The sequence below is a fragment of the Geotrypetes seraphini genome, chromosome 1 (assembly GCF_902459505.1).
Source record: "Geotrypetes seraphini chromosome 1, aGeoSer1.1, whole genome shotgun sequence".
Lineage (NCBI taxonomy): Eukaryota > Metazoa > Chordata > Amphibia > Gymnophiona > Dermophiidae > Geotrypetes > Geotrypetes seraphini.
In genome coordinates, this window is record NC_047084.1 from 220,261,404 (window position 1) to 220,276,975 (window position 15,572).

The following is a 15,572-nucleotide window of genomic DNA, read 5'->3' on the forward strand; positions in this document are numbered from 1 at the left end:
TTGAGAAAATAATCATTTGGATTGCTAGATGACCAAGGGGTAGAAGAGGCGCTCAGGGAAGACAAGGTCATAACAGAGAAGGTAAATTAATTATTTGCTTCAGTCTTCACCAAGGAAGATATTAGGGAGATACCAGTGCCAGAAATAATGTTCAATGCTGATGAATCGGAGAAATTGAAACAAATGTCTGCAACATTGGAAAATGCAATGTAGCAATTTGACAAATTGAACAGAGGCAAATTGCCTGGACTGAATGGTATACATCCCTGAGAACTCTGCAAGTTCATTTTTCAATTCTGTTGTTAGCAGTTTGTAATTTATCTTTAAGGTAATATATAGAAATACAGTGGTACCTTGGATGACGAGCATAATCCGATCCAGGAGCATGCTCGTAATCCAAAATGCTCGTTTATCAAAGCGAGTTTCCCCATAGGAAATAATGGAAACTCGCTTTGATAGGTTGGACGTGAACTCTCAGGCCTTGAGCATGCGCTTATGGCACCTGCGTTGATGTTGTTTGTGCTTATTCAAGTTTTCATCCGTTTTCGATCTTTTCCATTCCTTAAATGAGTTTTTTTTGTCTTTGATTGCTTCCTTAACTTCTACAGTGAGCCACGCCGGTTCTCTATTCTTTTTCCTCTTTGATCCCTTGTTTATACGTGGTATATATAGATTTTGCGCCTCGGTGACCGTATCCTTAAAAAGAGACCAAGCTTGCTCCAGCGTTGTTATATTGTTTATCCTCTTCTTAATTTTCTTCCCCACCATGCATCTAATCCAGGGGTGCCCAACGCGTCGATCGCGATCGACCAGTAGCTCAGGAAGGCAACGCGAGTCGATCGCGGAGCCTATCCCGGGCTCTGTGATAGACTCGTGTTGCCGTCCTGATCTACGGGCCGATCAGCCTTCCTCTGCAGTGTTCTTTCTCCCTAGGGCCTTTTAGCTGGGCGATCCGCCCAGCTGTCATCTGCCGCTGCTGAACAAAAAACCGGCTTGGAGATTTCAGCCCGTAGCGAACTTATGCTCCGGGCTCTAACGTGTGCGTGCCGGCTTCTCTTCTCTTCCCTCCGAAACCGGAAGTTATGTCCGGGGGGGGGGAGGGGAGAAGGGAAGCCGGCGCGCACATGTTGAGAGCCCTGAAGCAAGCGTTCGCTATGGGCTAATGCGGGAGACAAGCATTTGTTCTTCTTCCTGCCGGGTCCTGCCTACTTTCTGTTTCCGTGAAGGCAGGACCCGGCAGCATTTCCCCTAATAGGTCGATCGCGATCTTGGGCTGATCATCCTTCCTCTTCCCGATGGCAGAATTGACGTCGGGGAGAGGAATGCTGGTTGGCCGAAGCAGGGAGAGCTTGGGGCCTGTTATTGGTGGCGTTTGGGTCCTGGTCCCCGATGGCAATGGCAGTGGCAGTGGCTTGGGGGAGGGCAGGGAGAAAGAAAGAAAAAGGGCAGGCAGGGGGACAGAAGGAAAGAAGAGAAACAGAAAAAAATGAAAGGGAGGCAGAGAGAAAGAAAGGGCAGGGAAGAGGAAGGAAAAGTTGGGGGAAGGAATGAGGTGTGGAGGAGAGGAAGCATACAGGCTAAAAGAAGGGAAGAAAGATTGTATGCACAGTCAGAAGAAGAAAGTGCAACCAGAGACTCATGAAATCACCAGACAAGGTAGGGAAAATGATTTTATTTTAAATTTTGTGATCAAAATGTGTCTGAATTTATATCTGCTGTCTATATTTTACACTAAGGTCCCCTTTTACTAAACCGCAATAGAGGTTTTTAGCGCAGGGAGACTAGGAGTGTCGAGAGCAGCGCTGGGCATTCAGCGCAGCTCCCTGCACTAAAAACTGCTAACGTGGTTTAGTAAAAAGGGAGAGAGTATATTTGTCTATTTTTGTATGGTTGTTACTGAAGTGATAGTGCATAGAGTCATCTGCTTTGACCTCTTTGAAAACCCTGGAATAGGAATGATGATTAACATTTTCTATGCGTACAGTGTGCGTTGTGTTTTTTTAAAATTTTATTGTTGGTAGATCATTGTGAATTGGTCATTTAAAAAGTAGCTTGCAAGCCCAAAAAGTGTGGGCACCCCTGATCTAATCCCTTCGTAGTTTCCTTTCCGGAAGTTTAGGGCCGTGGCTGTTTTTCTGGGTTGACGTTTCGCCCCTATTTCCAGGTTGAAGCGGATCATATTGTGATCGCTGTTTCCCAGCGTCCCTTCTACTTCTACATCCTGTGCCGGTCCTCACAGCCCAGAACTAAGTCCAGAATTGCATCTCCTCTTGTATTTCCCTTGACAAGTTGCTCCAGGAAGCAATCACCTGCAATATCTAGGAACTTGGTTTCTCTAGCACAGCTGGAGGTGCCTAGGTTCCATTCTATCCCCGGATAGTCGAAGTCGCCCATGACAACTGAATTGCCTCCCTTGCAGTTGCGTTCAATCTCATCCGTTATTTCTTTATCAATTTCTTCTGACTGCCCTGGGGGTCGGTAGTAGATGCCTATCCTCGTTTCTGGTCCATTTGCTCCTGGAATTTTGATCCAAAAAAAAAAAAACCAAACCAAACCAAATAAACAAACAACAAATGGCAGGAGGGATGCCGACTCCCTCCTGCCACCAGACGCCCCCTCTCCATTACTGGTCCCCTCCCCGTACCTGTAACAGACTTTGAATGCTGCCAATTTTGGGCAACTAGCGCCCTAAGCCCAAAACAGACATTGTTTTGATTATGTCCCTTTATCTGCATAAGTTTATATTCGTTTTTAGCATCTGGCCTGTTTCACCAGTGTAGCACCTTTCTTTGCACTTTTTGCATTGAATGATGTATATACCACATTGGAAGATGAGCATGTGAAGGATCCCCTTATGTTGAATATTTTTCCCATATGAGCGACTATGGGACTCTTTGAGATGTGCTCACACAGTTTGCAGCTTGCCATACTGCAAGAATGTGTGCCATGCTATTCTTTGTGGGTTTGTGCTGAGCAGCACAAGCAGGAGTGCAAATTGGTGCTGCCGCTCTGTACTAAGCGGCTTCCTTACTGGGTCTTTAAGTTTTGATATCCATCTGCACCAGCCTACCTCAGTACACCTCTTATCCTTTACAATCCCTCATCTATTCATTTTTCATCCTCTAACCTTCTTGCAGTACCCTCACTTCTGTCCTTTTCACTTCACTATTTCCTAATCTAATCTAATCTCAGTTATTTAAACCCCGCACTCTGGAATGCTTTACTATCCCATATCCATTCTGAACCTTCCTATTCAAAATTTAAATCATTACTCAAGACTTAACCTGTTTATAGAATCATTTGGTTTACCACTATCATGAGTTCTGTCCTCCCCCATTTTGCTTCACCCCTGATTTTATTATTATTATAAACTGCACAGTTGCTTTTTTGGATAACTTGCGGTATATCAAGTACTAGGAAGTTTAAGATGGACATGGTAAAATCCACTGCTTATTAGTGTGCTAAGCAGCATGAAATATATTTTATTTTCTTGGGATCTTTCCAGGTACTTGTGACCTGGATTGACTATTGTTGAAAACAAGATACTGGGCTTATAGGACCTTCAGACTGTATCAGTATGGCAATGTAGCAATGTGAGTGTAGCTATATTGAATAGCATATTTTACTATTCAGCTGAATATGAAAAATGGGCATTGGACTTTAACATAATAAATAATAAAAGAAACATTGTGAAATCAGAGATCAAGTGTTTATTTCAGTATTCCTATTCAAATTTAAATCATTATTTAGCTGAATATGAATAATGTATTCAGGACTCTATTCTGGGCTGAATCATATACGAATATTCAGTACAGTTCTAGTATTTATGCATGTATATTTAGGCACCCCAAGGATGTAAGGTGAGATCCTGCTCTATAGCAGTATCTTGAGTACAAATTTCCATTTTAGAATTCTAGCTTAACCTAGAATCCAGTATGCTTTACGGGGAGGGTGGGGTAGGGAGGGGGCATCCGGAGCGGGAGGCATCAGGGAGTTGGCATCCCTCCTGCCATTACGTTAGCTTTTGGGTGGGACTGATGGCAGGAGGGAGTAGGAACCCTCCTGCCATAATTTTTCTAAATGCAGCTGCGGGGCAAATTTTTTGGGGGGTTTGTGGCACTTGTTGGGAGAGGGGGGTTTAATTTTTTTTTTTAAACACACAAAATATGTGCCCAATTTTAAAAAAAAATTTTAAAAACCGACGGGAGCCTTGACAGTAGTGACAATAGGCTGTTTCTCCTGTCAGTACTGTCAGGGCTTTAGCGATCCATACAGTTGGTTGGGGGCGTGCCTCCAATCACCCCCATTTGCATGCAGATGGTTGGAGAATCGATCGGCCTGCCTGCCTGCCTCCAATCGCACACAGATCGTAGGGTTAGTGAATCTAGCCCAAAGTCAGAGGTCATGTTACTAGCAACTAGAGTAAAATAACATCAGATGAAATATTCATATTCCTACATTTTATAAGAAACATTTTCTGGTATTTGCTTTATTGCCTTATTTACAATTATCTATTTTTTTAATAGATGGTGGAGCTAACAACTTTGGACTAAATTTTTTGACATTCATCATTCTCTTCAACAATCTCATTCCAATCAGCTTGTTGGTTACTCTAGAAGTTGTAAAATTTATCCAGGCATACTTCATCAATTGGGTGGGTATTAATTATCGCTGGAATTATTTTTTACCTCTTCTAGAAATAAAGTATAGCACATGCTATGTAACAGTCTCATACGGTGTTTTACCTGTGTTTTTTATGTGTAGGAGAAAGGTTGTGGGGCAGTGCTAGCCTAATGTAAGGAAGATTTCTGTTGAGCTTAGTTAGATGTACAGGTTTTTAATATTCATTGATTTGAATTGGGTTGAAGTACATAGAATGCAATGAAGAACCGTCTGACACCAGTAGATGATGTAATCAAATGTATTTTCATTCTTTTTGAAATGACACAGGTAGTATATGCATCCAGAAGACAAATCTGAAATAAAATGAATAGTATCTTATAGACACACAGGCCTGAATTCTCTAAGCGGTGCTTTTTTTAAAGAAAAAAATCACCGGTAGGCACCCAAGCTCAGCAAAATAATGCAGTTTAAATGCCACTTTTAGCCGAGTTTCAAAGCACCTACTAGCGCCTAAAACTCGGTGCCAGAATCGAACCTCCATAGGTGCTTTAGGCCACCTAATGCCACTGTAGGCGTGGCTAATGCTGGAAGTGGCATTAGGCAGCATAAGTGCTTATGGAGGCATGATTCACATCAAAGGTAGATGCTAGAAATGTAGGCCTGGAAAACCCTGGCCTACATTTCTGGTGCCTACATTTGCTGGAGGCACGATTCTGTAACTGGCGCGTGATTGACATGTGATCAGCGGCCGATTAGAGAATACGTCCCATACTTATCTGCCATTGTATGAGGCCTTTTTAATGCTATCCAGTTTGCTTCTTTTTTGTAGCACTGTAGTTGCTTTTAAACTTTGTTTTCTACACTTTCATGTTAAGGATCCCATGTCACTGAATTTATTTTCTGTTCTAGTAATCACTATCTGCTAAGCCATTCCACCACCCTTTCCGTGATAAAACATTTTCCAGTGTTACTTATGGCTTCATATACTTGTGTTTTAGAGTTTACTTTCTGCTGAGATTGATGGTTTTTATAGCAATTGATATACCTATAGCTTACTGTAGTTCTGCCCACTAACTGCCAATCTATTACTCAGGTAATCTCACAAGTCCTGCTCCCTACTTAAGCAAAGCCCCCTCAAGGCAGTGCCCTTTCAAATTCTGCCTCTGTACTGGATACCATCTTTTTTCCTCTTGCTTCTGGTTAGTACATATAAGCTCATCTGTTCTGTCTGCTCTATCCCCTTGAGTACAACCCTACTAACTAGCTTGAACTCAAAAAAATATCTGCTATCCTTTTCTTTTCTTCTAGGGCAACCTCTGCTGCCCCCACCTCTCTTGCTGCCTTTAACCATGCCCCCTGCTGCCTGTGAATGATGCCTTCTGGCTGGCAGTAGCTCCATCCACTAACTGTAAATCAATCACTCAGTTGATCTCACAAGCCCTACTCCCTACTTAAGTAAAGCCCCCTCATGGCGGCGCCAGCTGGAGTGTGAACAAGAAGCACGTGCTCCTTAGTGTGCTCCTTCATACACCTCCTGAGGACGTCTCCCTATTCTTACTACCGCACTTCCTTTGTACATGTCTGTTTCCTTTACTATTTCTCTCCTTATGACTCCAGTTCACTTACTGCTTTTCATATTCACTATCCCCAGTCTTACTCCCTATTCCCTTCCACTCCACCCCACAAGTCCACACTATCCTTCTCCTTTCCCTATCCCCACACCAGCCCTCCTGTCATCTACCTTATTCTCCGTTTTCAAACTGAAATATCATCTCTAGAAGTGATGGGGCAGAGTGGTTAAAGCTCCCCGGTGAGTATAAGCCCTCAGGTAAGTAAATCACTGAATACCTCTACATGGATGGGAAAAGAGGCAATGTCTGGAAAGCAGTATATACTAATGCTCGAAGTATGGGAAACAAGATTCTGGATCTAGAAGCTGTGATGGAAGAAGAGGAGTTGGATATAGTGGCGATCACGGAGACGTGGTTCACGGAGAACCATCACTGGGATGTAGTTATACCGGGCTATAATCTGTTCAGGAAAGACAGGGTAGGAAGCAAAGGAGGGTGAGTAGCGTTATATGTTAAAGATCATACTAAAGTCACACAATTGCAGGATCTGCAGAGCAAGGAAGAGGCACTGTGGATCAATTTGGAAAGAGAGAATGGTGGATATATTTACCTTGGCATATTATACAGGCCTCCTTCACAGATGGAAGAAGTAGATAGAGATTTAATAGTAGTCCTTCAGAATATATCTAAAAAAGGGGAAGTCTTGCTAATAGGTGATTTTAACATGCTGGATGTTGATTGGGGTATCCCTATTGCGGGGTCTTCTAGAAGTAGGGAGATCCTGGATTCTCTACAAGGAGAACTGTTCCAGCAGTTGGTAATGGAACCCATGGGAGATGGGGGTCATATTGGACTTAGTACTTACAAACAGGAAAAGTGTTTCTGATGTTACAGTGGGTGATCATCCGGCATCCAGTGATCACTGCATGGTACGGTTTAAAATTAAGATGGGTATAGAGAGGGCTCATTCAAAAGCGAAGGTTCTAGACTTTTAAAAAAACTTTGTTCGGATGGGGGTTTACATCAAGGAATTGTTGTTTGGGTGGGAACGCCTGGAAGGAGTGGAAATGTGGGCAAAACAGAAAGGAGTGATCGTAAGGACGACATACCTTTTTGTGAGGCAACTAAGTAAAATTTTAGTAAGAGGAATAGAAGGCCGCTTTGGTTCTCAAAAGTAGTAGCTGAGAAGGTAAGGAATAAGAGGTTAGCTTTCATAAACTACAAAAGATTGCAGAAAGAGGAAGACGGGCAAAAATATCTGGAAAAGTTAAGAGAAGCTGGTCGTGTAGTCAGGAAAGATGCAAATGGAAGAAAAAATAGCTGACACGGTAAAATGGGGAGACAAGACATTTTTTAGATATATTAATGATAGGAAGAAGTGCAAAAGTGGCATTGTGAGACTCAAAAACGAAGGGGAGGAATAAGAAGAAGCTGATAAAGAAAAGGCCGAATTGCTTAACAAATATTTCTGTTCTGTGTTTACGGCTGAAGCGCCAGGAGCGGGACCGCAGAAGACAAACGTGAATAGGGATGGAAGAGTAATAGATCCTGATCGATTTTCAGACGGTTGTGTTTGTGAGGAGCTAGCTAAAATAAAGGTAAACAAAGCAATGGGTCCAGATGGTGTACATCCGACGGTGGAAGTAAGGAAGAAATAGGGACTTCTTTAGACTCCTCCCTAAGGAAGTCCCTGATTGGCTGAGGTGCCCCGGCCCCTCCAAAGGGAGGAGCCTGAGGCGCCTCAGTCAATCAGTGCTTTAGGCCTTTCCCCATATATCAGATGATGCGCTGGAGCAGGGCCTCAGGCCCTATTGGGGCGGCAGCTGGCCGGAGAACAGGAGGAGGAGCAGGACTTTCCTCCTCCTCCCGAAGATTTTGCCGGTGTGTAGGAGCAGGAGGAGGGTCCAGGCTCCCCTCCTGCTCCCAAAGATACTGGGGAGCCTTGCCCAAGGAGCAGGAGGGACTGGGCACCCCTCCTGCTCCCAACAATTTAACAGGTACCAGGGTGGGCTGGGCCGGACCAGACAGCCTGGCCCGACCTGGGGTGTGCCGGGATGGTTGGGAGGCCTAGGAGCAGGAGGGACTGAGCACCCCTCCTGCTCCCAACTGGGGTTGGGTCAGGCGTTCCGTGTCGTTGGGGGGGGTGAGGGGGGGAGTGCCGCGCTGGGGTTTTTTGGGGGTTTTTCTGTTTTAACATTTTTGATGGCAGGAGGGAGTTGGCATCCGTCCTGCTTTTTTCTCCGGGGGAGGGGGGGCGCAGAAGAGCAGAGCAGGAGAGATCGCGGCCTGGGGGAGTAGTCAAGCAGATCTCTCTTGCCTGCTCCTGGATTCCCCTGCTTTCTGTCGCCGTTCCCCGCAGTGCAGGCCCGCTTTAAAAACCACGGACTTATACTGCAGGGAACGGCGGCAGAGAGCAAGAGAGATCTGTGCTGGGCTGATCCCTGACAGCAGTGACAGGAAGCTGCTTCTCCTGTCACTACTGTCAGGGTGTGCGCTTGAGCGGGGATCGCTCTGGCCATGGGTAGGGGGTGTGCTAACTATCGTCTCCATTTGCATGCAAGCCTTTACTGAATCAGTCGGCCGACATGCAATATCGTGCACGATTTGAAGGTTTAGTGATTCCTGCCCTTGGTGACGCAAAGATTTAGGGGGAGTTCATCAAAGGGTGTTAAGCATGTTAGCTCAGAAACTCATTAGCATTTGCTATAGTAACTGCTAAAGATTCCCATTATATTCCTATGGGTGTCTTTAGTGGTTAGAATATGCTAACGTGCTTAGCACCCTTTAATGAATTTCCCCCTTAGTGACTCCAGCTAACAGGGAATTGCAGTAATAGATTATTAATGTGCTACTGAGTGGTTCTAGAAGCCTGTTTTATAAAGGCACCTATGTTGCCTGCCTTTTAAAATAGGCAAGTGTTTGGATGTCTCACAAAGGTGTACCGTTATACAGTAAAATAATCTCTGTGTCTTCAGAACACTATTTGGTATACACTATACAAACTGATAATATTTGTTTATTTAGGATACAGACATGCACTATGAACAAACTGATACATCTGCCATGGCTCGAACATCAAATCTTAATGAAGAACTTGGTCAGGTAAATATATTTTTTTGTTTCTGTTAATAGTGGGAAAAAAAGCAAGCAGTATAATGTCAATGCTATTAGTGGCATTAGTTTTATCAGAACAAAGAGATGTCAAAAATGCATTGTTGTAAGCACCCATACATTTTTCTGTGTTTACGATTGTAGTTTTGGATTAAATCCCTAAAATCAATTGTCAGTAGTCTTTGTATATTAATGGATAATATAAATGAAAAGCATATTAAAGTGATCAGTGGTGATATAAAATATTGAACAAAAGATCCTGAAGGCAAGAAAGAGCCTTTAAGTTAAAAAAATAGGTTGTATCTAGGCTGGTATCAAAAATTTGACAACTGGAGTGTTCCAAGATGGTTGGCTTTTGAGAAACTGCTAATTTCTCCAGTACCTATACATTTAGTACCATTCATAAATTTCTATATAATACATCTTTAAAAATCCTCAAATATTCAGCTTCCAACATCCTTACATTCTACAAGTCTACAAATGATAATGTTATGGAAGTGGATCATATTCCTTTACGGTATAATAGCGCCATTGATTCCCATCATATCTCAAGGTCAAGGTAAACTTATGCTGATAAATGACTTGACTGATATATTACAATAGCCTAATGCTGTTTATGACGCTGTCAATGTAATATACACCATCAATCCACAACAGCATTTAATGAGTTTTAAAATACCTTAGAGGGGGTGGGGTAGAGGGTTTTGCTGGGGCAGGAGGGCTTGGGCACCCTCCTGCCCCAATGTTGTCGGTGGGGGGGAGGTCGTGGCTCGCCTGGACAGGAGGGCTTGGGCTCCCTCCTGCCTCGATGTTGTCGGGGGGAGTCACAGTTTGCCATGGCAGGAGGGCTTGGGCTCCCTCCTGCCCCGATGTCGGGGGATCACGGCTTGCAGGGGTAAGGGGGCATGGGCTCCCTCCTGCCCCGATCATGTCAGGAGGGGTGGGGGGTTGCCATGTAGGAGGGCCTGGCCTCCCTCCTGCCCAATCCAATCGGTGGGGGGAGGCGGTGGATCACGGCAGGAGAGATTGGCTATCTCTCCTGCCGCGATAGCGATCCCAAGTGTCGCGGTTGGCGGCACTTCGGAATCGTTAACGTGGCAGGGGAGATGAGCCATCTCTCCTGTTGTGATGGTTGCGGTGGATGGTGGGCAGGTTACTGGGGCCGCTGAGCTGATCGCGACAGCCGCAATCAGCTCAGCGGCCCCTTTTTTGGCACTTATACCTGTTTCGACTTGGTCTAAGTCAAAACGTATAAGTGCCAACTAGGCAACCTGTCAAATGTTTTGGTTATACCTGCTGTGCGACTATGTCTAGGTTGGTCCACCTCCCACCCTTTTCCCCTTCTCTAAAAACGCCTCTTTTCGCTCTATGCATTTAGAGGCAGGGGAAAGGCCTAAGCTGGTTTTAGATATGTCTAAAACCAGATTTGGTTATGGGCTCTTGGACGATCAGGCTTTTTGATTGTCCAAGTACCCATTTAGGCCACTTTGTAGACTTTTTTTAAATTATTATTATTATGAGCTCCTTAATGTTTCAAAAGTTTCCTCAGTGGCTTACAATTTCTTATTCCTCTTATCAAATAAGAGATAGGGTCAAACTTTCATACTTCTCAGAAATTGCAATATCTAATGGGATCTGCTATAGCATCTATCGTATTTCAACCACAGTGTGATTTGATTAACATGCATGCAATTTCTCTGCACTGTTAATATTATCTTTAATATTGCTTCTGTAGGTCAAGTATATATTTTCAGACAAAACAGGCACTCTGACTTGCAATGTCATGCAATTTAAAAAGTGTACAGTAGCAGGAATTGCTTATGGGTAAGTCTATCTCATGATGAAATAGTAACCCTGGTTTTGCATTTTGTTTTCTGAGATTTCACTGTTTAATATTCTACATATTTATAATGGTTGGAATAGTTCTGTTTGTGAAAAATTAGCGTATTCAATCACATTTTGTTTTATTTTCCATCTATACAGAGTATGTTTAGCTGCATTGTCTGATTAATCAATTATATCTAAATTTTTATCAATCTATACCAATTAAGAAACCATTTCGTAAGATAAAGTTGTTAATTGATGTATCATATACCCAGTGGCGTACCTAGGGTATGTGGCACCCGGGGCCCATCATTTTTTGACACCCCCCCCCCCCATCTATATGAAAAATATGATTTTTAGTACCAATCTACATATCGCACCACAAGAGTGTACCTAGGAAAAGGCTGCATCTTAAACACTGCAGTGAGCACTAGAACACCAACACATACATTGTAAAACTAAACAAGCCAGATCCCGCACAGTCAATTGGTCCTGTAGTCAATGCCAACTGAAAACTATGTCTTTTTCATACACACAGAACAGAGATACACCCTCGCCCAAAATGGAATAATCACAAACTAAAAATAGAAATATGTAGACAAAAGTTAAACTGATCCGCCAAGAAACCAGACTCTGGATACAATGCAACACCACAAAAAACAGTAACACATGTCCTCTAATACAGTGCAAAATATAAAGACAGTAGATGTAAATTTGAAAAAACTGATACATAACAATCACCACTTTATAAATTAACAAATAAAAATAAAACAAATAATGAGAAATAAAAAAATACCATTTTATTGGACTAATCCCCGTAAGCTCGGTCCCCATCCCCGCAAACCACCTGATTCCATCCACACAAGCCTTGAATTGTTTATATTAAAGTATAAAAAGAAACAATATTCTGTACAATTGTCAATTTATAAATCAGCGTCTTCTCCCCACTCTCTTCCCCATTTCCCTTCAGCATCCTCAGCCCACTCTCTCTCCACTTTCCTTCAGCGCACGCACATAAAAACAAGCAAGTAATTTTATATCATTTTCATTTTATTCATTCATAGAAATTAAAGTCTAGATAATGCCAGTCACATAACAAAACATGATTTTACAAAAATAATTCCCTGCAGTCAAGCCTGCAAGGATTACTAGATGTCTTTCAGCAGTTCCCCTCCCTCCCTCCCCCTTACCTTTGTGGCCAAGTCAAAATGATCTACCAACAATAAAATTTTAAAAACACAAAGCACGCTGTACGCAGAGAAAATGTTAATTATCATTTATATTCCGCGGGTTTTCAAAGAGGTCAAGGCAGATGACTTTATGCAATGTCACCTCAGTAACAACTATACAAAAATAGACAAATATTCCCCCTCCCTTTTTACTAAACTGCGATAGCGGTTTTTAGCGTAGGGAGCTGTGCTGAATGCCCCACGCTGCTCTCGACGCTCATAGGCTCCCTGCGCTAAAAAACTCTATTGCGGTTTAGTAAAAGGGGGCCATAGTACAAAATATAGACAGCAGATATAAATTTTCAAAACGGACACATTTTGATCACTAAGTTGAAAATAAAATAATTTTTCCTACTTTTTTGTCTGGTGATTTCATGAGTCTCTGGTCCTTCTTCTGGTCCTTCTTCTTTCTCTCTCCCCCTGGCTCCCCTCTTTATTTCTGCCTTTCTTTCTCTCTCCCCCTGACCCTCCTCTTTCTTTCTGCCTTTCTTTCTCTCCCCCTTGACCCCCTCTTTATTTCTGCCTTTCTTTCTCTCCCCTTGGTCCACCTCTTTCTTTCTGCCTTTCTTTCTCTCTCCCCCTGACCCCTCTTTATTTCTGCCTTTCTTTTTCTCTCCTCCTGGCCCCCCCTCTTTATTTTTTCCTTTCTTTCTCTCTCCCCCTAGCCCGCACAAAGCCATCGTGCCGATTTCTCCACTTCCACGATTCTTTCCCTACCCTCACCCCCAAGCCAGCAGCCGATTTCTCCCTGCTCCTTCCCCGATGTCCTGAACTTCATCGGGCAGCAGCAGCATTCACAATTCACTGCTGTTGCCCGCTTCAGGCCTTGTTCTCTGTCGGGTCCTGTCTTCATGAAAACTGAAAGTAGGCAGGACCCGGCAGAGAACAAGGCCTGAAGCCGGCAACAGCAGCGAATTGTAAACGCTGCTGCTGCCCGAAGAAGGTAATGGAGCACCGAGGCAGTCCGCTTCTCCCCCCTCCCAGCCGAACCCCCGCTGACCCTCCTATCTCCTCCCCCCCCCGTGAACCTTTCCGACCTTCCCAGCGAGAGCAGCAAACCTCCTTCGCGGCTTTCTCCTCCCTCTGCCGCGTTACTGATTACGTCATCAGTGATGCGGCAGAGGGAGGATAAAGCCGACGCTACTGGAGGGAGGTTTGCTGCTTTCGCTGGGAGGGTCGGAAAGGTTCACTTGGGGGGGGGAGAGATAGGATGGTCAGCGGGGTTTCGGCTGGGAGGGGGGGAGAAGCGGTCTGCCTTGGTGCTCCAAGGCCTGGCGCCATTACCTTTTTCGATAATGGCGCCGATGCTGCTTTCGCTGGGAGGGTAGAAGCGCGATAGGGACCGGGCCAGATGTGCACCCCCCCCTAAGGCGGCACCCGGGATGGACCTCCCCCTCGCCCCCCTTGGTACGCTACTGCCCTGGGGAAACAGCCTGCAACAAGATCGCGCGATGCCAGAGATCTTTGCCTGCTTCGACTGTTTCCTCCGCCGCGGTCCCGCCCCTCCTCTGACATCAGAGGAGGGGCAGGACCGTGGCGGAGGAAACAGTCGAAGCAGGCAAAGATCTCTGGCATCGCGATCTTGCTGCAGGCTGTTTCCAGACGCGACACCCGGCGCAGGGAGGGGGAACTGGACCGGACCAGGAGCACCCCCTCAGGGCTTGGTACCCGGGGCGGACCGCCCCTCCCGCCCCCCCCTTGGTACGCCACTGCATATACCATCCCCTTTTTTAAAATTTTTTTTACAAAACTGCACAAGAGGCTTTTAGCGCTGCCGACATGCTGAATGCTCTGCACTGCTCTGACGGTCATAGCGGGAATAATAATGTTATCATCAGGAATAATGAGTTACCAGGCTTAAGCTGCAGTACTTCCACTTGTTCAGTCTGGGCAGCATCTGCTTTTCTGTAGTAAGAGTTACTGGTTTAAAGCCAAAAGATTTGAGGACTAAACCTTGTACTCGCTTGCTGAAATAGGGTACATGCTTTAGTTCAGTGGTCTTAAACTCGCGTCCCGGGGGCCACATGCGGCCCGCCAGGTACTATTTTGAGGCCCTCAGTATGTTTATCATAATCACAAAAGTAAAATAAAACAGTTTCTTGATCATATCTCTTTAGTTATAAATTACAATATTATTATTAAAACTTAGCCAAAAGGAAAGATTTATAAACTATAAAGAGTTTTATCTCATGCAAAATTGTCATTTCTTTAATAAGACATTAACTATTTTTTTCTGCGGCCCTCCAAGTACTGCCAAATCTAAAATGTGGCCCTGCAAAGGGTTTGAGTTTGAGACCACTGCTTTAGTTGCACCTGTACCCTGCAAGTCACACACAGATGTATAACCTTAGGTTATACAGTTATTTAAAAAGCTAAAGTGAAATTAAACTTTTGAGTTGTTAGACACAGGGTTACTTTAATCTAGGAATTTACCAGTATGCTTGCTAAATGTTCCTTTTTTTATAGTAGGTACCTGACATTCAAAGAAATATAAGCTCCAAAATATAAGCTGCTAAATTGTGGATAAAATTTTGTGCTCTATTTTCAGCCAAATTTATGATCTGAAAATTCACTTTAATTTTGAAGCTTAAAAGTTATACTTATATAAATTTAGAACTGCCATTCATTTGCCAAGGTGTATAAACCTAATTTGAGTCTATTGCTGAATGCTTAACTTTTTTACCCAACCTAAATCAGCCCCTCTTGTCAACCCATTTCTTATGCCCCTATGTTTAAGAGTTTAGTGAAATTTTGAGTATAAAGTTACAGACTCACTTAGTGAATTTTCAGAGGCAAATTTATGAGCTTACATCCATTAAGAGCATAAATCCTTTGAATATTAGGCCCACAGTACTTATTTTACAGTATATAGTTAAAAGCATTATTTAAAAGTTGAAAATATCCTATCCAGCTTTCATAAATTTAGCTTGAACAGACATGGCTCCACTTTTCATAGTGAGTGTTGATTAGTCAGTCGGGAGTGCAGGTGTTGGAGTCACCTGGGATTTGTCATTAATTAGTATAATCAAACTGGAACCCATTATCTCAATTGGGTTTTCCAGAAGCTCTGCTAGATATGAATTAGATAAAAGTTTTCTTCCACAAGATGCATTTGCTGATTCCTTTATTTCTTCCACAACATATGCATTAACATAAAAGTGTTGATACAGATGGGCCTTATGGCTTTAACAATTCATTTAACTGTTGAAAGATT

At 43.6% G+C, this 15,572-nt stretch overlaps 1 protein-coding gene across 6 annotated transcripts in view; it reads left to right on the top strand.

The window, feature by feature from the left end:
* ATP8A1 (ATPase phospholipid transporting 8A1) overlaps positions 1 to 15,572 on the top strand; it is a 449,033-nt gene that overhangs the window by 173,295 nt on the left and 260,166 nt on the right. For all 6 annotated transcript variants that reach the window (XM_033946346.1, XM_033946365.1, XM_033946336.1 and 3 more), the window contains 3 exons: positions 4,527 to 4,654; positions 9,219 to 9,296; positions 11,041 to 11,129. In XM_033946346.1, the coding sequence (XP_033802237.1) occupies positions 4,527 to 4,654; positions 9,219 to 9,296; positions 11,041 to 11,129 (295 nt within the window). The remainder of the gene's footprint in view (positions 1 to 4,526; positions 4,655 to 9,218; positions 9,297 to 11,040; positions 11,130 to 15,572) is intronic.